The sequence below is a fragment of the Prionailurus bengalensis genome, chromosome A1, assembly GCF_016509475.1.
Source record: "Prionailurus bengalensis isolate Pbe53 chromosome A1, Fcat_Pben_1.1_paternal_pri, whole genome shotgun sequence".
Lineage (NCBI taxonomy): Eukaryota > Metazoa > Chordata > Mammalia > Carnivora > Felidae > Prionailurus > Prionailurus bengalensis.
Genome location: NC_057343.1, coordinates 214,377,316 through 214,402,455, shown reverse-complemented (window position 1 = coordinate 214,402,455; position 25,140 = coordinate 214,377,316). Strand labels below are relative to the sequence as shown.

General features: G+C 43.0%; 1 protein-coding gene and 1 non-coding gene across 3 annotated transcripts in view; one reads left to right on the top strand and one right to left on the bottom strand.

Moving 5' to 3' along the window:
• Positions 1 to 1,124: 1,124 nt before the first annotated feature.
• LOC122496496 lies at positions 1,125 to 1,230 on the bottom strand. Its single transcript, XR_006300831.1, has one exon. It is a non-coding gene; the product is annotated as a U6 spliceosomal RNA (small nuclear RNA).
• A 12,626-nt stretch (positions 1,231 to 13,856) lies between these two features.
• NPR3 (natriuretic peptide receptor 3) overlaps positions 13,857 to 25,140 on the top strand; it is a 78,857-nt gene continuing 67,573 nt past the window's right edge. For both annotated transcript variants that reach the window (XM_043600367.1, XM_043600359.1), the window contains exon 1: positions 13,857 to 16,237. In XM_043600367.1, coding sequence (XP_043456302.1) covers positions 15,481 to 16,237 — 757 coding nt within the window. In that variant the 5' untranslated portion in view covers positions 13,857 to 15,480. The remainder of the gene's footprint in view (positions 16,238 to 25,140) is intronic.

Here is a 25,140-nt window from a genome sequence, read left to right as displayed (position 1 = left end):
CCCCCTACCTAGAAAATCCTCAGGCTCTGCTTGATGATTTCGGGAGAAATAATCAGGCTCTAAAATGTTATTAAAACCTTTCTCTAGTCTTTTTCCAAACCATAGTCCTATGATTTTTCCAGATGAACCCTTCACCCTAACAAGTCCATTCCTCTGAGTCCATCCAGAACACTGTCACTGACTCAGAGTTCATGCTTATGAGACTACCCTTGTTTGGAATGTCCATTGTCTTCTCTTTTCTGTGTCCAAATATTTTCTATCTTTTAAAGAATGTTCAAGGTTTATCTGATGGCTCTCTAGGATGTATGAAGAATAATTCTCTTCTCTTAGTAATTCAGAACCTCTACTGTTTAAGTTTATCAATGTGTAAAAGTGGTGAAGGGAAGCCAATTTGTAGTTCTAATTATGACCTTTATGTGTCTTCTCATTTTGTTATTACCACCACCCACCTGTACACAGTCTCTGTCTGGGCAAAATTCTCTTGCCTTGTGCTTCTGGGTACAACTGGAACAAGAACAGAACTTCTAAAGACTTTCTGTAAAACAGAACAAAATGAAAATAAACACCAAATTTCAAGAAGCCACAAATAACCCAATTTACAAAATATACTCAATCTACCTTGAGTAGTACTATTTAGGATTAAGTTCAGATGTATTGGCCAAAAACTCAAACAAAGAATGGCTTAATAATATAGTTTGTTCATTCTTGTAAAAGAAGCCTACCAGTCTGTCACTGGGGACTCAGATATTGATTTTTCTTTTCTTTTTTCAGTCATCACTATAAACATTTATTTTATTAAAAAATTTTTTTTTCAATGTCTATTTATTTTTGAGAGACAGAGAGAGACAGAGTGTGAGTAGGGAAGGGGCAGAAAGAGAGGGAGACACAGAATTCAAAGCAGGCTCCAGGCTCTGAGCTGTCAGCGCAGAGCCCAATGTGGGGCTCGAACCCACGAACCGGGAGATCATGACCTGGGCCGAAGTCGGACACCCAATCAACTGAGCCACCCAGGCACCCCTAAACATTTATTGACATATATCTAGCCACCATTGTTAAAATCTTTTTTTTTTAAATTTTTTATTTTAATCACCCGGTGCTCATCACAAGTGTACTCCACATCACCTAAACATGTGGAATGCTCACAAATTTGTGTGTCATCCTTGTGCACGGACCGCACTAATCTTCTTTGTATCATTCAAATTTTAGTATATGTGCTGCCAAAGCGAGTGCAGATACTGATTTTTCTTTTTTTTTTTTTTAATTTTTTTTTCAACGTTTATTTATTTTTTGGGACAGAGAGAGACAGAGCATGAATGGGGGAGGGGCAGAGAGAGAGGGAGACACAGAATCGGAAACAGGCTCCAGGCTCTGAGCCATCAGCCCAGAGCCTGACGCGGGGCTCGAACTCACGGACCGCGAGATCGTGACCTGGCTGAAGTCGGATGCTTAACCGGCTGCGCCACCCAGGCGCCCCCAGATACTGATTTTTCTACTCCACCATCGTTGGCACAAGGACTCCATTCCCAAGGTCATTTCACAGTCTAATATTACTGCTGGAACTCCAGCCATCATGTACATATTCCAGGGAGGAAGAAGGGAAAAGACCAAGGAGCTCAGTATGCCTCCCCTTTAAGAGTCTTCCTGGAAATTTTACCCAACAATTAATTTCTACTTACATTTGATTAGTCATATTTATTATTATTTTATTATTTTTTTATCCTTTTGGGTTTTTGATTTTATCTTTAAAAAATGCTTATTTATTTTTTGAGAGAGAGAGAGAGAGCGAGAGACAGAGAGAGACCATGAATGGGGGAAGGGTATAGAGAGATGGCAACAGAGGATTGGAAGCCGGTTCTGCACTGACAGCAGTGAGCCCAACGTGTGGCTCGAACTCACGAACTGTGAGATCATGACCCTAGGCAAATTCAGATGCTCAACCAACAGCCACCCAGGCGCTCCTCAAGTTTTTATTTAAATTACAGTTTATTAACCTACAGTGTAATCTTAGTTTCAGGTGTAGAATTTAGTGATTCATCCATCATTTAATAAAACACTCAGGGCTCATCACAAGTGCCTTCCTTAATATTCATTACCCATTTAGTTCATCCATCTGTCCACCTCCCCTCCAGTAACTCTCAGTTTGCTCTCTGTAGTTAAAAGTCTGTTTTTGGGGGGGGCGCCTGGGTGGCGCAGTCGGTTAAGCGTCCGACTTCAGCCAGGTCACGATCTCGCGGTCCGTGAGTTCGAGCCCCGCGTCAGGCTCTGGGCTGATGGCTCAGAGCCTGGAGCCTGTTTCCGATTCTGTGTCTCCCTCTCTCTCTGACCCTCTGCCGTTCATGCTCTGTCTCTCTCTGTCCCAAAAATATATAAAAACGTGGAAAAAAAAATTAAAAAAAAAAGTCTGTTTTTGGGGAGCCTGGGTGGCTCAGTCAGTTAAGCGTCCAACTTCAGCTCAGGTCATGATCTCACAGTCCATGAGTTCGAGCCCTGCGTCCGGCTCTGTGCTGACAGCTCAGAGCCTGGAGCCTGCTTCAGATTCTGTGTCTCCCTCTCTGTCCCTCCCCTGCTCATGCTCTGTCTCTCTCTGTCTCAAAAATAAATAAAAACATTTAAAAAAAAGTCTGTTTTCTGGTTTGCGTCTTTTTTCTTTCCCCTATGTTCATATGTTTTGTTACTTAAATTCCACATATGAGTGAAATGATACGGTATTGGTCTTTCTCTGACTGACTTATATCACTTAACATAATGCTCTCTAGCTCCATCCACATTGTTGCAAATGGCAAGATTTCATTCTTTTTGATGGCTGAGTAATATTCCATTATATGTACCACATCTTCTTAATCCATTCATCAGTCGATGGGCATTTGGGCTCTTTCCATAATTTGGCTATTGTAGATAATGCTGCTATAAACATTGGGGTGCATGTATCCCTCCAAATCAGTATTTTTGTATCCTTTGGGTGAATACTTAATAGTGCAACTGCTGGATAGTAGGGTAGTTCTATTTTTATCTTTTTGAGGAAACGCCATACTGTTTTCCAGAGTGTGATTGGCCGTATTTAGTTTCACACTGCCATACTTAGTTTTGAGGGAGGCTGATCAATATAGTTTTTCATTAGAGAAGATCGTTGCCTTGAATAAAATGGGGTTATGCTAATAAGCACAAAGGGAAGAATGGGTATTGGGTGGACAATTAGCCCTCTCTACCACACATTGCTTCTATGGCTGAGAATCTCTGTTCAGAAGATGTCCTTGTGCTACAAAGCTCGAAGTCACATTGTCTCTTTTGTACTTTGAACTTCTCCCCAGTCTCCATGTAGGGGTGTTGTCTTAGAACCCATTATGTCAGCATTTCCTCAATCTCCTGGGCTGGCTCACCCCAGAAGAGCCAAATATTTCTCTAGGTTTGTCTTTCTTGGTTTCAGTTTTTGGCCAGTGAGTCCCACCTCTTTCTAGGTGACTCTCAGGAAAACACAAGTTTAGTGTAATATGTTGTGGAACTGTCCTCTAGGATAGTAGACTGTAATTTTAATGGCTCCCAATAAAGCATGGATCTGGTACTTACCCCCTATGTGATGCCTTTCCACGTTGATTTTGGATTTGGCCATGTGACACACTTTGGTCAGTGAGACATCAACAAATGTCAAGCCAGAGACCGGATATGTGCTCTTGCACTGAGGCTTGCCTACTTTTATCAGCTCTGTGTAAGAAATGCAGGCCATCTTGTCAGAGAGGCTGCATGGATAAGAATGGAGACATTCCAGCTGGCAGCCCCAGTTGATCTCCAGGCATGTGAGTGAGGCCCTCTTGGATCTTCCAGCCCCAGATAAGCTGCCAGATGATTATAGTCACATGAGTGAATTCTAGACAAAATACCAGAAGAACCACCCGGTTGAGCTCACATACAGGATCATGAGTAAATAAATGGGTGCCGTTTTAAGCCATTAAGTTTTGAGGTGGTCTTTTATGCAGAAAGAAACCTGAGCCATCTTGGATAGAGATGTTGTGGCTTGGGCTAGGGTTGTGGATGGGTCATACCTGCTAACCACAAGGCTGTGGTTTCAGGAACATATGCTCTAGTAAGCACTTGTTCTCGTCATTCAACATCCTTTCTCCCTCTTTTGGTAACAATACTGGGGTTTTACTTGGGGCCGTCAGTTATTCAGTTCTCACATGTGATTGCTTTGGCCACGGTGTTTGGACAGGAAGAGGTAGGTGATCTAATTCAGACAATTAAAAGTCAGGTTTAGGATTTGTTCAAATTCTCTTTTCATCTAGAAGACAGACTCTGCCGTTATGTAGGGTCTGAGGAAACTGGTCCAGCCCTCTTTTTTGGTAATGAAGACACACTAAACAGGCATTAGGAAGTTTTTCCCTAAAGACGTTCCTAAAGGAAACCCTCGTGTAGAGCTTGTGGGGACGTAAACTGATGCTGCCATACTGCAGAGTAATCTGGCCATAATAAATACAAACACATACACCTCTGACCCGGCAACAAATGCCCTAGGGAAACTCTCTAGGGGACACAGATGACCATCTTCATCAGAGCAGTTTCTGGCAGCAGAGAATTAACACTAGTTGAAAGCTAGGAGGATAAATAAGTGAAATATTATGGAATACTATGCAACATTCAAAAGTAATAATGTAGTTCAGTACCATGGCTGGTTGGAAGATCTTGGCACTCATCTCCCCCACAAAAACAAACAAAAATCCCAGTAAGTAAACAACTACAAACTGGTGAAAACAGCTCTGGGGAAGCTCTGGACTACAATGAAGGAGCAGCAGAACTCTGCAGAGCTAAGAAACCGAGGATGGCTGCATAGAAAAGAGTAGGAAACATTTTACCTGTGTCATCCCCTCCCCCTGTCCAAAACAACTCAGCTCCAAGAAGGATCCCCTTGGAGGGATTTTACCCCATGGAGGAAAAAGAGAGCAGAACCCTAGTAAGCCTCACTGCCCTTGCAGCCTTTGCTATTGAGGACACCTGCAGTCCTCACCAACACAGAAACCATCTGATGGAGCTGCCCAGACTCCCCACTGGTCCCCACTGCTATGCTTCTTCCCCATGGCTGGAGCTGTCACTGCACTGACATAATAAGGGCTATTATATGACAAACCCACAGCTAATATTATACTCAATGGTGCAAAGTGAAAAGCCTTTCCTTTAAGATTAGGAAAGGTAAAAGGATGTCCACTCTCACCACTTCTATTTACCATAATATTGGAAGTCCTAGCCATGGAAATTAGGCAAGGAAAAGAAATGAAAGACATCTAAATTGGAAAGGAAGAAGTAATCGTATCTGTTTTGCAGATCAGATGATCCTATATAAAGAAAACTCCACTAAAAAACTATTAGAACTAACAAATGAATTCAGTAAAGTTGCAGGATATGTAATCAACATATAAAAATCAGTTATAGGTATCTATACGCTAACAATGAAGTATCTGAAAGAGAAAGAAAGGAATCCCATTTATGGTGGCATAAAGAACAATAAAAAACCAGGCAAGTGAAAGACCTGTGCACTGAAAACTATAAGACAAATTGAAGAAGACACAAATAAATGGAAAAGATACCCCATGCACTTGGATTATACGAATATTGTTAAAATGTTCACACTACTGAAAGCAATCTACAAATTCAATGCCATCTGTATTAAAATTCCAATGGAGGGGCGCCTGGGTGGCTCAGTCGGTTAAGCGTCTGACTTCGGCTCAGGTCATGATCTCGCGGTCCGTGAGTTCGAGCCCTGCGTCGGGCTCTGTGCTGACAGCTCAGAGCCTGGAGCCTGCTTCCGATTCTGTCTCCCTCTCTCTCTGACCCTCCCCCATATATGCTCTGTCTCTCCAAGTCTCAAAAATAAATAAACATTAAAAAAAAATTAAAAAAAATTCCAATGGAATTTTTCAAAGAACAAATACTATCCTAAACTGTTTATGGAACCCTAAAAGACCCCAAGTAGCCAAAACAATACTGAGAAAGAAGAACAAAGCTGAAGTATCACACTTCCTGATTTCAAACTATATTACAAAACTATAGTCAAAACAGTATGGTTTTGGTATAAGAACAGGCATACAAACCAGTGGTCAGAGCTGAGAGCCCAGAAGACCCACGCATATATAGTCAACTAATCTTTGACAAGGGCAACAAGAATGCACAATGGGGAAAGGGTACTCTCTTTAATATGATATTGGGAAAACTGCATATCTACATGCGAAGGAATGAAATTGAACCTGTATCTTACACCACTCACAAAAAATTAAGTTGAAATGAATTAAAGACTTACATGTAAGACCTGAAATCATAAAAATTATAGACAAAATCAGGGAAGAAGCTCTTTGACATTGGTCTTGGTAATGATTCCTTGGATAAGACACCAAAAGCACAGGTGACAAAAGCTGAAAGAAACAAGTGGGGCACATTAAACTAAAGAACTTCTATACAGCCGAAGAAACCATCAGGAAATTGAAAAGGCAGCCTATGGAAGGGGAGAAAATATTTGTAAACCATATATCTCTCTCTTTCAAAATAAATAAACTTAAAAAAAAATAATAGAGTACTGTATACTTGAGTACTTGCTGAGAGTAGATTTTAAGCATTCTCACCAAACACACAAAAAGAGTTAACTATATGAGGTGATGTATGTACTAATTACCTTGACCTTGGTAACTATTCCACAATATATATGTCTATCTCATCATGGCGTTGTACAATGTAAATAAGTACACTTATGTTTGTGAATTATTCCTCAATAAAGTTAGGAAAAAAAGAGATCACCAGTTTTAAAAATTAAACAAAATTAAACAAAACAAATTAAGGATGTAAAATTTTCACCTAATAGTTAAGATCTATCCATGTCATTCTCTGTGAAAATGAGAAATAGGACAATACAATTTCTATTTTGGAATAACACATGCATGCATGAGAAACACTCTTTTTCAAGAATATAGATGTATCAATGGCATATATTAAACACAGAAAGATGATCCCATGGAGTAAAAGGAATGTGAAGAGAGCAATGAAGGAGAGAAATTAAGAAACTTTCAGATCGATATGTGCCAGATTGAATGTGCCAGGAATTGAGGTTGTGATTAATTAAAAAATTTGTACCTGAGGTTTAAAAAACCCCATAATGATTTATTACAACATGAATGATTTGCAATTTGAGACAATTCATACATGTAATATACACTTGAATACGAGAAAGTGGCCCACGTAGAAAGTCTTCTCCATGTCATACTTTGAGACTTCCAAGAGTCTGCAACGCAATGGATTCTGTTTAAAATAATATTTACTATTTCCCCCAGGCAGTTAGTAAAGGAAAAAGAGAATATGGGCTGACAAGAGAATATTTTTGTAGGATGGATGAAGAGGAAAGAAGAACATTTAATGCCAAAGGAGTTGTCAACAATTGAAAAGTAACAATGTCAGCTTGAAGAAACAATTTTCTCCACTAGTGTCAGGGCGAAATTTGATGTCACAACGTGATCACCAAAAGTATGAGAGGGCAAATGTCAAGAATTTTCCTGATGTTTTCCTCATGGCATTCTATTCTATTTTAGTCTTATGTATCAGCTATCCAAGATTTAATACCTAGTGGAATGTACTTGCTGGAAAGAAATAAAAAATTGCATCTCACGGCATTGCGCATTAGTGTGACAGAAATGTTCCTCATCGACCTTAAATTCCAGTTCATAGCATTACAAAAGATAATGAGCTGATTTCTTTTAGGATACTGCATTTTTCTCACTGGCAAGAAAATAATCAAGAATTGAGCACGAGTGATGAGATGCTGGTGTACCAGTGTGTTGAGACCTCTTAAAATTGAGATTTAGGATTTTTAGCTTATAAGATTATTTGTATACTCAGAAATCCAATATGGTCATATCTGAATGTTCTGAAAATTATGAATTTAGAAGTTTATACATATGTGAGTTTGTATCTATGAGCGAATTTCTCTTTGAATTATCTCTTTTTTCCTTTCATTACTTTACTATTTCTCTTCGAAATTCTGTTTTATGGGAAATTTGTATTCTTTGGATTTATCAATGGTGCAGGATTAAAGAAAAAAATCACAGCCCTCATGCAGTTTATATTCTAATAGGTTAATGTTTGTTAATTTAGAGTACAAACTGTTCGACACTGTAATGTAATAACACCAGGAAAATTATATTTATGTTTTTGAAATTTGGTATAATTTTGTCCTTATAACGTTTCTCCTAAACATAGCATATTCGGCCATTATAATGTGATTGCTAGTGCATAGATTTAAGTATAACTTGGGTCAAATCATATCCCCAAATAAAACAAATGACTGTCTGATATGATAGGTTTAAGCTATAGAACACCATTATCCTTGATACACTATAGGGATTTTGAAAGGTTTGCTGAATTGGACAAGAGCATTAAGCCCTGGGCCTGATACTTTTATTACCTGGGTTTTTAGTACATTAGGATACCATTCTATTCTTTTCTCATTATTTATTATAATGTACACAATCTATAAATACGTTCCTTGCAGCACAATCCTCTTTGTACTTCCATATAATCTTTCTATTGCTTCCCCATCCTCAAAGTCCTGCCCCTTTGAGCAACTGCTTCTATTTTTTTCTCTTTTTAAAGAAATCCCTCTGTGATGTATCCCTGTCTCCCTTGTTCCTGTTAGTTCTCTGAGGTTGGAGGCAGCCTGGATTTCTGGAGGCTTTTAGATGTTAAGGGCAGCTGTGGGTGGCAAACATCAGTGCCTGCTCTCTTTGCTCCACTGTGCAGAAGGAAGAATATTGAACTAGCTCTTGTCTCAAGCTTACCAGGAAATATCTGAGGTTGGACATCCAGGGCCAATATCACAGTGATTGCCAAAAGCGTTTCCCCCTAGGGAAGCCACTGTCACCAAATAAACATTATTAAGTGAGGTCTGTTGTGATGAGGCAATAGATAGTTCTAAGCAAGTTACACATAAGCCACACCATTTGGGGTTTTGAATTAATTCCTTCATTCCATAAACATTTATTGAACACTTATTTGGTGTAGTACTTTTTACCAGGCATTGAAAGGAATTTAATAATGAGAGCTGCCATTTATTAATTTCCTCCTGCATACAAAGGACTGCATCTATTTTTTCTGATCCTTACTCCTACAACTCTATCTATCTATCTACCTATAGATATATTGTTTATATATAAAAATATAATATAAAAAATATATAAAAACATAATATTTATATATAAAAATATAAATATATATAAATACATATATATTTACAGTATATATACTACAATATATATATTTTTATTTTATTTTATTATTTATTTTTTAATATATATATATATTAATGTTTATTTATTTATTTTGGGGGGGAGGGACAGAGAGAAAGGGGGCAAAAGACTCCCAAGCAGGCTCCGCACTGTCAGCACAGAGCCTGAGGTGGGGCTCGATCTCACTATCTTGAGATCATGACCTGAGCTGAAATCAAGAGTCCAATGGTTAATGGACTGAGCCACCCAGGGACCCCAACACCAGAACAATATTATTTTCTCCATTTTAGAAGCAAGAAAATTGGGGCAAGTGGGGAAACTGGCCAAGGAGGTGAGGTGATAGCCTACTGACGTGCTGTGAGGGTTCTACGCATGTGCTGGCTTCCCAGGATGCCACTCTGAAGCCTGGATCCCAGCCCTGATGTGCCTCCCTGGAAATGGAAGTAAAACTGAGTGTGCTCATAACCCTGAGGAGCACGGTGGAAGCTCAGAGGGGAGAGGTGGATGTTGCTGAGGTTTGTGGCTGTTAGTAAAGGCTTAAAGGAATAGCACAATCCAAGAGAGGAGGACCCAATGGCTGTGGATTTTGCCCTAAGGACATTTTTCCAAATTTCCACTTTATATTTTTATGTGCTTTCAAAAATCCTTTCTGGAATAATTCAATGCAATGTACAAGTAATTATACCAACAGAATATAGTCAGTATTGGTATGCATGAAGCTGAGGCATATACGCTGTTTTTTGTGAATGAGATACTCTACATTAAATAACTTACCTCTAAATCAATGATAGGAGAATTCTTCATGTGGCTTGCAAATCCTAGGAAACATGTCAGTACTCAGGTTAAATCAGACTAGTTGTATGTTTTTCAGAAGTCTTTTTAACGTCACTTTGTCTCAGGACATCTTCAAAGAAGTGAAAACAGAATGTAGTTAATGGAAATCTGTAGTTAATGGAAACCTGACAGTAATTTAGAAACAAATCTGACCATAAGGAAGAAAATCTGTTAGAGCTGTGTTTTCAAAAGAATCCCTCAAGGCCACCTTTCACTGCAGTTTCTGATGAAATTGAATCATAAATTTAAATAGAAAAAATATGTAATTGCTATTATTTATAGTGCTGGAAAAAATCCTAGATTTGTATAATAGAAGAAAAAGGGTCAATCAATGAATAGGGTCCCTGCTAAAGAAAGCTAAAACCCAGAGGCAAAGTTTTAATTTAATTTTTTGGCATTCACCGATTTCCCTCCCATGTCTTGAATGGTTCCCTCTAAAACATCAAATATATGTTAAAAATAAAACCTCAATACAAAACTCATTAAATTACAGAAATGTTGTGAATTGTGTGTAATATTCTTTCATCTTTTCTGCCTCTAGGGGGAAGTGTGTTTTCAACAATTCTGTCCCCAGAAGGTATTTTCTTTGTGGGCTGAAGGCTTCACAGGAATATTCTTTAATGTGACCTCAGGGCTGGCTTCACAAGGGAGATGTTCTCTGCGAAAATCTGGAAGGGCTCTTGCTTTAGAGATTGCCATGGGGATTGTGAGGGAGAAGATCATACAGACGATTAAAACTGGTGGAGAAAATTTCCTTATAGCATTTCTAACACATTTCAAAGAATTACATGTTGAGGTTCCTTAGATAATGCTGTCTTTCCTGGTGGTAGAGGAATTAACATATAGACACTGCTTTCATTTCAAAGAGCTGGCAACCAAACAATTGAATATAGAAAACTGGCCACTTTATTTTAAAGTTAAAAAAATATAGTTTGTGGATATGGATGAAAACATTTCTAAATCCTATAAAAAGTCTATTAGTTTCTGTAATAATCATGTTTAGAGCTAACATTGCCTTTCATTTGGGTAATTTTCTTTTATTTTCCAGGACTTCCCTGTAACTTTCTTTTGTTTTCATTCAGCAATTGTAGCCATAATGTACTAAGTGAAAAGGTTAGCAATCTTCCTCCCCCCCCCATATCAGTGTTTTTCAGAATTAAAAGGAACAGTATTTAAAAACTGAGTCTGAGGGATGAGTTATTTCTATTTGTTTTCTTTTCCCCTCTCTTCTTGGTTTGATTCACTTTTATGATTATAATGCTGCAAAAAATTCTATTATAACCTATTAATAATTATCTTAGTGTGCTGTATATCTTCAAAACTTAGCCACATATAAAATAAAATTTTTATACAAAGACTGTTATTATTTAATGAAAATTAGCTTTGTTTCCAAACCTTTTTTAGATGGTATAATAGGTGGTAATGCTTATTTCTAATTCAATCTCAGGGATGAAGATATATTTAAGTATGTATTTTCTATTCTTTGGCCTTAATGAATGAAAGGTGTCAGGCTGCGTGACTTCTAAAATCTTTTCTAGTCCTAAGATTGGAGAACTTCATGATAGTCAAGATATTCACAGACTTCCAGCTATTTGGAAAAATTTTAATTTGATGGAAAGTAAACTTGTAATATTACAATTCATATACTTAAATTACTTGATGGGGTTTCCTATGATGTGCATATTTTCAATTAAAGATTTTTCTTCAAATATCCTAATTTCAAGGGGGTGCCTGGGTGGTTCATTCAGTTGTATCTGACTTCGGCTCAGGTCATGATCTAGTGGTTCATGGGTTTGAACCCCCATCAGGCTCTGTGCTGACAGTTTGGAGCCTGGAGCCTGCTTCAGATTCTGTGTCTCCCTCTTTCTCTGTTCCTCCCCCACTCATGCCATCTCTCTTCATCTCTCAAGAGTAAATAAACATTAAAAAAAATAAAAATCATAATTTCTATAAAATAAATAAGTCCTGGGGAGGTAATGTATAGCATGTTGACTACAGTTAAGACTGCATTGCATATTTGAAAGATGCAAAGAGATCTTAAAAGTTCTCGGGGCGCCTGGGTGGCACAGTCGGTTAAGCGTCCGACTTCAGCCAGGTCACGATCTCGCGGTCAGTGAGTTCGAGCCCCGCGCCAGGCTCTGGGCTGATGGCTCAGAGCCTGGAGCCTGTTTCAGATTCTGTGTCTCCCTCTCTCTCTGCCCCTCCCCCGTTCATGCTCTGTCTCTTTCTGTCCCAAAAATAAATAAAAAAGCGTTGAAAAAAAAATTAAAAAAAAAAGTTCTCATTACAAGAAAAACATTTTTGCAACTATGCATGGTGATGGAAGTTAACTAGACTTATTGTGGTGACCATTTCCCATTATATAAAAATATGGAATCATGTTGTATATAAATTATACAACATAATACATATTACAAGACTAATATAATGTTATGTATTAATTATACCTCAATTTAAAAAAATCCTAATTTCTGCTCATTGAAAAATTTTAAGGGGTGCTTTGAACACCAGCATGGGCAGTAATGCTGGTTGTTCTGGTTCTGCTGTCTAGTTTGGGGGCTCTTCCTTTCCACAGGTTGGTTTCTCGGTGTCCTTGAGTAACAGGCTGGAAGTTGAGAGCTCTGATCCAAAGGCCCCTGGGAGACTATGATACTCACCCAAACGCAAACGTACTGCCCTGGGCGTGACCCTTGGTGCCGGTGGGGCAGAGGCCTTCACACCCGGTGCCACTGAAACCCCAGACTCTCCTAATAAACCCACACCACATAGTGTGCAGAATCATATCGCCATTGGCTGGTGTTCCCCAGACGCAGGGCACAGAAAGCAGTAATAGGAAACCTTGGTTCCTTCACGTCTCCTGGCAACCAGTTTCAAAATCCATTTAAGACCCAAGGAATTCGTGATATAGTCGTGTTCTCTTTTTTCTTTCTTTCTTTCTCTTTCTTTTTTTCTTTCCTTCCTTCCTTCCTTCCCTCCCTCCCTCCCTCCCTCTTCCTTCCATCCTCTTTCTTCCCAGGAGTTCAGGGAGGATTTAATTGCTGTGAAGTGCTAAATCTAATTTCCAGTATGTGCGAATTACCTCTTTGTGGAATTAAAATTTTATACAGATGCCTCTTTTGCTGCTGATTTGCAGCTCTGATTAAATAAATGAGAGTTCATGCAGGGGTTGGAAGGTCCTACTTGGAAGTTTTAGGGATCATGGTGCATAATCTGAAATCTAAATGACCCAGAGAGTGAAATGTTATCCATAATCACACTTCCGGTGCCAGAAAGAGCGTTAAGGAGGTGCTTTAAATGGCAACAAGCGCTGTTACTTGAAGTTGCCACGTCTCCTTAAATCCAGTTTGCCTTTTCACCGTCACAAATAAGAGCGATTGCTGTTTGGGGCCTCCGTGTTTAAAAGAAAAAAAAAAAAAGAAAGAAAGGACAAAGAAAGAAAAGAAAAGAACTACCAACAACAAACCAACCAAATGCAGCGCCTGGGACGGTGGCACCGGCGATAGCAGTCAGTCGGCTGCAAGTTTCTGCCGAAAGAGGGCGTTGGTCTAAGACTAATAGAAATTCGTGGACACAGACACCCAGTCTAATGAAAGCCCATTTAAAATCATTTTCACCTTATTTTAATTTGTGGCCTTTAAGTATCAGAATTCCCCAGTCCAATGTAGCACGTTCACACTGCAAATGACCTCGGCGTGTTGTCACTTTCAGCGGGTCAAGTTCCATTTGGACCTGCCCTGAAGCGCGGCGGACTTCCGTGAGGCTCCTCTGGCCGCGGACTTCACCGCCGTTTCCATCCTTGTCCCCACTGCCGTTGTGGCTGTGACCAGTGGCAAGCCTAGGTCTCCGACACAGGACCTCTCTCGGCAGTGCAGAACCCGGAGCACAGTGTGTCGCGCGCTGGCGAGGAGAAGCGGTTAGAGCGGAGGGTGGTGCTGCTGCACCCAGGGGACCCTCGAGTGACGATTTAGGGAGGTCTCTTTAGCTACCTGGTTTGGCAAACAAAACCCTGAGGACGCTTCGGAGATGCTCTTCAAACTATTCGCCACTTCGAGAAGCGGAACTCTTCGCTCGCCTTTGGGAGCAACAAGTTTCGCTTTTCTGCTTGGAGCGCGCCGGCTGAGGGGCTTTGCGCGGGGACACTGGAATCCTGGAAACGCTACGACTCCAGCGCGAACCCGCGTGGCCCAGGGGGAGGACGCGGGCGCGTAGCAGGGGAAAGCGGGGTAGGGAGGGGTGTAAGTAACGCCTCGGCTAGCTGGGAGTTCTGGGTCCTCGATCGAGCCGTCTGCCCTGGGACCTTGGTTCCCTGACCTTGCGCCAAGGGACCAGGAAGGTCGGTGCCCGCCCCGAGTTGGCGCGTCAGGAGGGAATTTGGCCGGAGTGAGAAAGAGGTGAGAGCGAGCGGGACCTACGGAGTTCTGCAACGAAACTACAAATTTCTAGGACCACCCCCTTCCTCTAATCCAGTTATTTTTTGCATGGTGTGTGTGTGCCTGTGCGCACTTCTTTACTATCAAACACATTTCCCTGTGTAAAGCCTGGAGCTGGGGAAAGCGCTGCCGCGTGCGCGGCCAGGGTAAGGCGGGGGACCCCAGGGGTGGTGCGGTGTGGTGGGGGCTCCCACCGGTGCGGACGAGGGCGACTGCGGCTTTAAGGCCAAGGCCGAGGGGTAGCTGGGAGCTGTTGGGGTTAGGGACCCGGGAAGGGTGGGAAGGTAGGGGTGCGGGGAGGAGCCCTGATGTAAGAATGTTAATGAGAGGCTCCCCCAGCCCAGCCCCCATCACTCCCCACCCCCACCCCCCCCACCCGCTGGAAATACAAGCCCAGCCTCGGAGCGCCCTGTGTGGTAACACGCTCCGCCGCTGCCACGCTATTTAAACGCGGACTATGGATCCAGGAACCGGCGCTAATCAATGAGATCAAATGCGGGGGAGATGCACCGTCAATTACAAGCACTTGGACAAGTCTAACTTTTTTTTTCTTTTCTTTCCTTTTTTTGTTTTGTTTTGTTTTGTTTTTTACAAATACGCTTTCAAAAGCAATCTTAGCAACGCCCAAATAAGAAGCCACCTCTAAGTAAAATAGTATATATAAAGGGAGGGCAAATATATATATATTTATTTATAAGTATATATATATATATTACAGGCGTACAGGTTTACACGCGGTGAACTTTTTCTTCCTTCTCTCTCTCTCTCCCTTTTTTAAACGAGTGACATTGCAAAGGACTCTTCCTCTCTGTCTTTTGTTAAGTTAGTGAAAGGGATATTCTATTTTCTTAGAGCGCCCAAGGGGGCGCAGGGACCTCGCAGAGAAGAGTGGGGAGGAAAGAGGAAGGGTGGGTGGGGGGCAGAGGGCGAGTCGGCAGCGAGGGCAAGCGCTTTCCTGCGGCACGATGCCGTCCCTGCTGGTGCTCACTTTCTCCGAGTGCGTCTTGCTTGTCTGGGCGTTGCTGGTCGGCAGCACCGGTGGCGGTGGCGGCGAGGGCGCCAGCCCCGGCGGAGGGCGCCAGGAGAGAGAGGCGCTGCCGCCGCAGAAGATCGAGGTGCTGGTATTGTTACCCCAGGACGACTCCTACCTGTTCTCCCTGGCCCGGGTGCGGCCGGCCATCGAATACGCGTTGCGCAGCGTGGAGGGCAACGGGACCGAGAGGCGGCTTCTGCCACCCGGCACTCGCTTCCATGTGGCTTACGAAGACTCGGACTGCGGCAACCGCGCACTTTTCAGCTTGGTGGACCGCGTGGCGGCGGCACGCGGCGCCAAGCCGGATCTCATCTTGGGGCCGGTGTGCGAGTACGCGGCAGCGCCGGTGGCCCGGCTTGCGTCGCACTGGGACCTGCCTATGCTGTCGGCAGGGGCACTAGCCGCCGGCTTCCAGCATAAGGACACGGAATACTCGCACCTCACGCGCGTGGCACCCGCATACGCTAAGATGGGTGAGATGATGCTCGCCCTATTTCGCCACCACCAGTGGAGCCGCGCCGCGCTGGTCTACAGCGATGACAAGCTGGAGCGGAACTGCTACTTCACCCTCGAAGGGGTCCACGAAGTCTTCCAGGAGGAGGGCTTGCATACGTCTGCCTACAATTTCGATGAGACCAAAGACTTGGATCTGGACGACATCGTGCGATACATCCAGGCCAGTGAGCGAGGTGAGCAGGAGCGCGCCCCGGGCTTCCGGCCCTAACCCTACCGCTCTCGGCGGCTCTCCCTACGTACCCGTCCGCTCCTCTGCGGAGTCCACTACTCACTGCTGCACAGAGGACAGGGGGAGATCGCGCACACGGGGATTCGCCGGGGCGTGCGCTGTTTGGCTGCGACAACCTTTGACTATCGCCCTTCCAGATCTCGGGGTGAATGTAGAGGGCCTGGGGGAGGGGCGTCTGAGCCTGCAGCTCCCGCTTGACCAGGTCCGACAGGTGCTGTCGAACCGCTTGGGCTTTTCTTCCTCCCTCCCCCTTCACCAGCGCCAGTCTAGTGATTGGGGGCGCACTCCGATGCCCTGCTCCAAACATGGTCTGAAAACGTCTCAAGGCCGAAAGAACTTGTTGCCCAGTCGTTTACCGACGTGTCGCCCCCCACTAGTGCGGAAGCGTATGCGGACTCACTGCTGGCTCGCCGCTATTTGGCTAGCTTGGTTGTCCGGTTTTCCTGGCTGCTCCTTCCACAAATCCCAGCTTTCTTTTAAAGGGTCATTGTTTCGCCCTTCTCATTTCTTCTGTGCCCCTTATAAACGAGCTCCTGCGGTTTCCACCAAGAATGCCTCGTTGTGTCTGGACTCAGGTTCACTTAACACCCCCACCCCCGGTGCGTTCGAAATCGCGGTCTCTAAAGCGTCCTGACTGAGGCTTTGCGCGAGAGAGCACTGGAGAAGCGGGCGCTGTGCTGCTTTTCCAAGTGTACCCCACCAAGTTTTCTCCCCGGGTCTGTGGAGGTTTGAACAGCCACCTAACTGAACAAAGCTCAAGGTTGAGGATGGCGGCTATGGCTACAGCGAGCGGGTGGAGAAGCGGGTGGTCGCGGATACCTAATTGCAGATGCCCCCAATAAGGCCCCTTTTACAGCAGCGTAGGCTGCGTGAAGGTGGGCTGAGGTCCCAGTAAAGTGCGGTTCCCTCCTTCCGGGTGTCAGGTTTGGGGTGCACGGTGCTCAGGGAATCCCACCTCTGCTCCCCCTCGGCGCGCACGCTCCTGGATTGTCAGTGGTGCAGTCCGGGCAAAGCTGCCCACGACCCCACAACCCCACGACCCCACGACCCCACGCGGGGAAGCTAAAGGGGAGAAGGGCTGAGCCAAACACAGGGCTAGCCCACGATTTGGCAAGGCCAGGCGCCTGGACGCTGGCCGTGGGACACAGCGCAACCGGAAGCTGGGGCCTCAGGAACAGGTGAGAGTGGGCAGAGGCTCCACGGAGGATGGCGCTGTGGCAATCCCTTTTTCCCAGGTTGGCCACTCGGACTCGACTCCGGAGTGAACGCTCTCTTTAGAGGGAGGAGATGGGAGGTGTTGACAGTGGGGATGCACCGCCAAGTTTTGAGCGTTGAACTCCAGTCTGTCTGCGCCGAATCCCTGCCAGACAAGCAGGCGGGGCGCCGGTTTCGCTGATTATGAAAAAGGGCACTTATGTCCAACCGCTGCGGACTCGCCACGCCCGGCGGAGAAACCCACGTTTACTTCTTTCCCCTCTCCCTGTCCCCAGGTTACCGCAAACCCCTGCAGACCTCGGGTTCCTCTGTTCTTCGGAACCTGGTTTTTCAGCTCTTGACTTTCGAGGGCCAGGCGTTTCCAGGGCCTGGCTTTCGAGGCCAGGAAGGGCTGGGAATCGGGGGCGTGTTACCCTGAGGGCGCGGGCCGCGATCCGCCTAGGTGTCTATGCTGCCAAAGCCCTGAAGGTCTAAATGCTGGTGGTGGTGAGCCATGTACACATGGCCTGCGATTCCTGGCTTAGCGGAGCGGTCAGCCCAGAGGAGGACAGGCCCCTCAGCCTCACAATGGTGTGGCTGAGGCGAGGGGTAGAGAGGAACCAGTGCCCTGGTAGGCCTGGGGGCTCAGAGGCCTTGGGCTACAGTCTGGTGCTGCCGATTATTTTAAATCCCGGAGCCTCAGAGCTGTTCCCAGGTCTTTTTGCTGCTGCTTCTATGTTTTTGTTCCACGTTTGAATTTAGTAGTGGAAGTTTGCTGGGCTGAACTGTATGCTTTACAGGTGATAAGGCCACCATGCTTACTCTGAAATACATTTCCAGCAGTGACCTGGTGGAAATATAAATATTCAGAAATATACAACCAAAGTTTCTCTCCTAAGCCTTCACCCCCACCCCCCCATTTCTGTACCCTCAGGAGAGAAAGTTGCTTGATAACAAAGCTCTCTTTGGGCACCTTTTTAAAAAATTAAAAAAATTTTTGTTTATTTAATTAAAAAAAATGTTTATTTTTGAGAGAGAGACAGAGTGTGAGCAGGGCAGGGGCAGAGAGAGGGGGAGACACAGAACCTGAAGCAGGCTCCAGGCTCTGAGCTGTCAGCACAGAGCATGGTGGGGGGCTTGAACTCACAAGCCCTGAGGTCATGACCTGAGCAGAAGTCGGAAGCTTAACTGACTGAGCCACCCAGGTGCCCCCAGAATGGTTATTTATTTATTTTGAGACAGAGAGAGAGCAAGTGGGGGAGGGGCAGAGAGGTGAGGGGGAGAATCCCAAGCAGGCTCCGAGCCATCAGTGCAGAGCCCAACTCAGGGCTTGACCCACAGACTGAGAGTTCATGGCTTGAGCCAAAATCATGGCCTGGACTGCTCAACTGACTGAGCTACCTGGGCGCCCCTTTCTGGGGACATTTTACTAATCACTCTTACTTCTCCGTAAGTGGTTAAAGTACTAATCACTCTTACTTCTCCCAGAGCACTTGCCCTGGCTCAGGCATTCACTGGCAAAACAGGTGGGCTGCTGCTAAACCTCGGTACCTCGGGCTCCTCAGGTCAAGTAGGGGTGGTTGGGGCACCCCATCTTGGGGATGCTGAGAGGGCTAAATGAACTAACACACGGGATGTGCTGAAGCAGTGCCAGACACACACTGAATGCTTAGTAAATGCGAGGTTTTATTATAGTTATTACTATTTTATGTATGTGATGATAATCGCCCTTGCAGGGGTGAGGCCCTGCTGTGGGGAAAGAACCCTGGAAGGAGAAGCAGGTGCTCTGGCTTTGGCATCTCCACTCAGCTGCTGTGTGGCCGGGCATGGCACTGACTTTCTCTGAGGTGGAATTTCCTCCCCGAAACGGTGAGGTTGGATGAGAATCAGGCCTCTTCACACTGATCCTGGGTTTGGATTTGTGCTCATTCAGGTATGAAACATATGACGGACCACATTTTTGTCCTTGAAAACTCCATGTTAAACCTCAGAGAACTAGAGAGTCTCCCATTTCTCCCCTCTTTTGGAAGTAACATTTTTGGCAGTTTTTTTGATCTTAAATTAATCTTTATTATTTTTTTTAATGCTTATTTATTTTCGAGAGAGAACATGAGCGGGAGAGGGGCAGAGAGAGACGGAGACACAGAATCTGAAGCAGGCTCCAGGCTCTGAGCTGTCAGTACAAAGCCAGATGCAGGGCTTGAACTCATGGACCATGAGGTCATGACCTGAGTTGAAGTCAGGTTTAACCGACTGAGTCACCCAGGCGCCCCTGATCTTAAGTCATCTTTAAGATCATATCACAGATGTCTGAATTTCTTTTTTTTTTAATTTTTTTTTTCAACGCTTTTTTATTTATTTTTGGGACAGAGAGAGACAGAGCATGAACGGGGGAGGGGCAGAGAGAGAGGGAGACACAGAATCTGAAACAGGCTCCAGGCTCTGAGCCATCAGCCCAGAGCCTGGCGCGGGGCTCGAACTCACGGACCGCGAGATCGTGACCTGGCTGAAGTCGGACGCTTAACCGACTGCGCCACCCAGGCGCTCTGATGTCTGAATTTCTTAATGGGTAAAAACTGATAATGCCACCATCTCAAATAATAATATGACTAAAATTTTATTTGGTCATGTGCTGTACTGTAAAATGAAGGGACATTAATCATTCCTTTTAGGGACTTAGCATTGAAATCAATAGTTAAAAATTTCCCCCCTCTTTTATCTTTAACCAACATATATCATCACCAAGATACACACACCTGAGTAAATATTCATAAAAAATAATGATCTTTATTTAAAACTGATTCAATTCTAACGCCTACTACTGCCCTCATATTCTATACTCAGCAATAAATTTAGTTTCAAAAAGGCTAGTTTAAAAATAAAGATTTTTTCAAGCAATAGAGGCTAGCAGTTGTTTTGTCTATACATGTTATGAGATGCAGAACGAGAAGTCTTACACACACACATTTTTGTGTGAAGAACTATAGTTTTATCCTTTTAGTTATTAATATGTCATTACTCTGGGGCTGCATAACAACTGTAGAGATAACAGTATTTAATCAGTACAAGAGCCGTTTATTTTTAGAATTAGCCTGGGGTAAATGACCAAGTGGTGGGTCAGCAGAATTTTTGAGCAAAGAATGCATGTTAAGTGTAAAATAACTAACACACAGCAGGGGAAGAAAGAAGCATTGTAAGTTGTAGTGTTGAAATTCTGAAAGCCTTTGGAGTAGATGGAACTTTGTGAACAACAAAAATAAAAGTGCAATCTCTGTTTTGCAAATGAAACCCATTGTTGTATAGTGTAGGAACAGCCAGAAAGAAGTATTTTTTAAAAATATTAATCTTATGGGAGTTAGTTACACAGTTACATAGTTTAAAAAGTCAGAAGATTGGACGTTTGGGTGGCTCAGTGGGTTAAGCGTCTCACTTTGGCTCAGGTCATGATCTCACAGTTTGTGAGCTTGAGCCTTGCATCCAGCTCCATGCTGACAGTGCAGAGCCTGCTTGGGATTCTCTCTCCTTCCCTCTCTCTGTACTTTCTCTCTCTCTCTCTCTCTCTCTCTCTCTCAAAATAAATAAATAAACTTTAAAAAAATGTAAGATTACACAAGCCTTATTAGGAACAAGAATTTCCTATCTTGTATTTCCCATTTCTCACTTCCCAGAGGAAAGCTTTTTCTTTTCTTTTCCTTTTATTTTTGTTGCTGGCAAATATATTGGTTGAAGCAAAAACAGTATTTGATCAAATCAGCAGCTTTTTCTATCCCCAAATTCTTTCCCTGAGAAAAGAAACAAGTGGTTGCCTTCCATGATGCTAATTTCAAAAGAAATATTAGCCATAACTTCCCATACTAGTGAATTTTTAATTTCATATTTTTTACAGATGTTACCTGTGAATTTATTTATGTAACCTTCCTCAGTCTACACACACACACACACACACACACACACACATACACACACACACACACAATTTATTTATTTATTTTTAATTTAATTTGTTTTTTAAAATTTATATCCAAGTTAGTTAGCATATAGTGCAACACTGATTTCAGGAGTAGATTCCTTAATGCCCCTTACTCATTTAGCCCATCCCCTCCCACAACCCCTCCAGTAACCCTTTGTTCTTCATATTTAAGTCTCTTATGTTTTGTCCCCCTCCCTGTTTTTATATTATTTTTGCTTCCCTTCCCTTATGTTCATCTGTTTTGTATCTTAAAGTTCTCACATGAATGAAGTCCTATGTCTTTGTCTGACTAATTTCTCTTAGCATAATACCCTCTAGTTCCATCCATGTAGTTGCAAATGGCAAGATTTCATTCTTTTTAATTGCCGAGTAATACTCCATTGTATATATGTACCACATCTTCTTTATCCATTCATCCATTGATGGACATTTGGGCTCTTTCCATACTTTGGATATTGTAGATAGTGCTACAATAAACATTAGGGTGCATGTGTCCCTTTGAAACAGCAAACCTGTATCCCGTGGATAAATACCTAGTAGTGCAATTGCTGAGTCGTGGGGTTGTTCTATTTTTAATTTTTTGAGGAACCTCCCTACTGTTTTCCAGAGTGGCTGCACCAGCCAGTGCAAAAGAGATCCTCTTTTCCGCATCCTCGCCAACATCTGTTGTTGCCCAAGTTGTTAATGTTAGCCATTCTGACAGGTGTGAGGTGGTATCTCACTGTGGTTTTGATTTGTATTTCCCTGATGCTGAGTGATGTTGAGCATTTTTTCATGTGTCTCTTGGCCATCTGGATGTCCCCTTTGGAGGAGTATCCATGTCTTTCGCCCATTTCTTCACTGGATTACTTGGTTTTTGGGTGTTGAATTTGATAAGTGCTTTATAGATTTTGGATACTAACCCTTTATCTAATATGTCGTTTGCAAATATCTTCTCCCATTCTGTTGGTTGCCTTTTAGTTTTGCTGATTGTTTCCTTCGTTGTGCAGAAGCTTTTCATTTTGGTTCATTTTTGCTTTTCTTTCCCTACTTCTGGAGACGTGTTGAGTAAGAAGTTGGTGCGGCCGAGGTCAAAGAGGTTTTTGCCTGCTTTCTCCTCGAGGATTTTGATGGCTTCCTGTCTTACATTTAGGTCTTTCATCCATTTTGAGTTTGTTTTTGTGTATGGTATAAGAAAGTGGTCCAGGTTCATTCTTTTGCATGTCTCTGTCCAGTTTTCCCAGCACCACTTGCTGAAGAGACCATCTTTATTCCATTGCATATTCTTTCCTGATTTATCAGAGATTAGTTGGCCATATGTTTGTGGGTCCATTTCTGGGTTCTCTATTCTGTTCCATTGATCTGAGTGTCTGTTTTTGTGCCAGTACCATACTGTTTTGATGATTATAGCTTTGTAATACAGCTTGAAGTCTGGGATTGTGATGCCTCCTGCTTTGGTTTTCTTTTGCAAAATCGCTTTGGCTATTCGGGATCTTCCCTGGTTCCATACACATTTTAGGATTGTTTGTTCTAGCTCTGTGAACATGCTGGTGTTATTTTGATAGGGATTGCATTGATGTAGATTGCTTTGGTTAGTATTGACATAATAACAATATTTATTCTTCTTATCCAGGAGCATGGGATATTTTATCATTTTGTTGTGTCTTCTTCAACTTCTTTCATAAGCTTTCTATAGTTTTCAGTGTATAGATTTTTCACCTCTTTGGTTAGATTTATTCCGAGGTGTTTTATCCAGAGGAAAGTATTTTCAACCCTTGCAGCTATTTCTGTTGGTATTTGGCTTCAGACCTCCAGAAAACAGGTTACTTTGATTATTTCAGTTTTTGTTTTTCTCTCTTGCCATCCCAGTGGAAGATGTTAGTTTGGTTCTCTTCTACTGTGTGTTCACCACACACTCAAGGTTTTCCTTGCAGCCATCCTTCAAATGGCTGTGTGAAAATTTTTGGTTAGCTCCGCATTCAGTGTCATATCATTATTGCCTTCTAAATGCTATTTGTAGTTGGCCCATATAGGCTATTACAATGATATTTCCTTTATTGCTCTGGTTTTCCTTGGGCTAAAAAAAAGTCTGTTTTTGATTGTTTGCTTAGTGTCCTACGAGCTTATAACTAAATCATCTATCAACTCTATTTTAAGCCCCCTGAAATTTTCCGGTTTGGTTATTATCTAAGCAGTTTGCGCAGCTGTCAGTCTGGATTCTTTCCCCAACACCCCCCTGTATCTCCCATTGCCTCCCTATCTCTCTCTGTCTAGATCTCTATGTGTTCGTCTTTCTTGACTTATTCTCTTGTTTTGGTGAGCACATCCTCCAGGAGTTTCTCAGAAAGGGTGGATGAGAGCTAAAGCTTGATACCTTTCATGACTGAAAATGTCTTCATTCTTCCCTTATACATTATTATGGAATTCTAGGTTGGAAATCGTTTTCCCTCAAGATTTGAAGGATTGTCTTCTAAATTCCACTGCTGCTACTAGGAAGCTGAATTGATTTGGATTCTTGACCTGTTGTTTGTTATCTGTTATTTTTTTTCCTGAAAAATTTTAGAATTTTCCTTTTGCTCCCAATATTTTAACATTTTAAAAAATTATTTTATTTAAAAAAACTGTTAATGTTTACTTATTTTTGAGAGAGTGAGAGAGAGAGAGAGAGAGAGAGAGAGAGAGAGAGAGAGACAGAGCACAAGCAGGGGAGGGGCAGAGAGAGAGGGAGGCACAGAATCCAAAGCAGGCTCCAGGCTCCGAGCTGTCAGCACAGAGCCCGATACGGGGCTCCATCTCATGAACCATGAGATCATGACCTGAGCCGAAGTCGGACACTTAACCAACTGAGCCACCCAGGCGCTCCTTAGAATTGTATTATTTTGATGTTCAATCTAGGCTTCCTGGATCAAAACGTTACTTTTCTTACTCTTTTTCTCCTATTTGCCACCTGTCATTTATTTATTTATTTATTTATTTATTTATTTATTTATTATTTAAATTGAAGTTAGTTAACATAAAGTGTAGTCTTGGCTTCAGGGGTAGAACCCAGTGATTCATTTCTTACATATGACACCCAGTGCTCATCCCAAAGAGTGCCCTCTAACGCCCATCACCCATTGCACATTTAATCCATCCCCCCTCCCACCTCCCCTCCAGCAGTCCTCAGTTTGTTCTCTGTATTTAAGGGTCTTCTATGGTTTGCCTCCCTCTCTGTTTTTATCATATTTTTCCTTCCCTTCCCCTGTGTTCATCTGTTGAGTTTCTCGAATTCCACATATAAGTGAAATCATATGATATCTTTCTCTGACTAATTTCGCTTAGCATAATACACTCTAGTTCCCTCCACGTTGTTGCAAATGGCAAGATTTCATTCTTTTTCATCACCGAGTAGTATTCCACATATTCTTAATCCATTCATTAGTCTTTGACATTTGGGCTCTTTCCATAATTTGGCTATTGTTGATAGTGCTGCTGTAAACATTGGGATGTATGTGCCTCTTGGAATCAGCATTAAAAATTTTTTTTTAATGTTTATTTTTGGGGGGGGACAGTGTGTGAGTGGGGGAGGGGCAGAGGGAGATGGAGGCTCAGAATCTGAAACAGGCTCCAACCTGTGGAGCTTGAACCCACAAGCTGTGAGATCATGACCTGAGCCAAAGTCGGACACTGAACTGACTGAGCTACCCAGGTGTCCCTCGAATTAG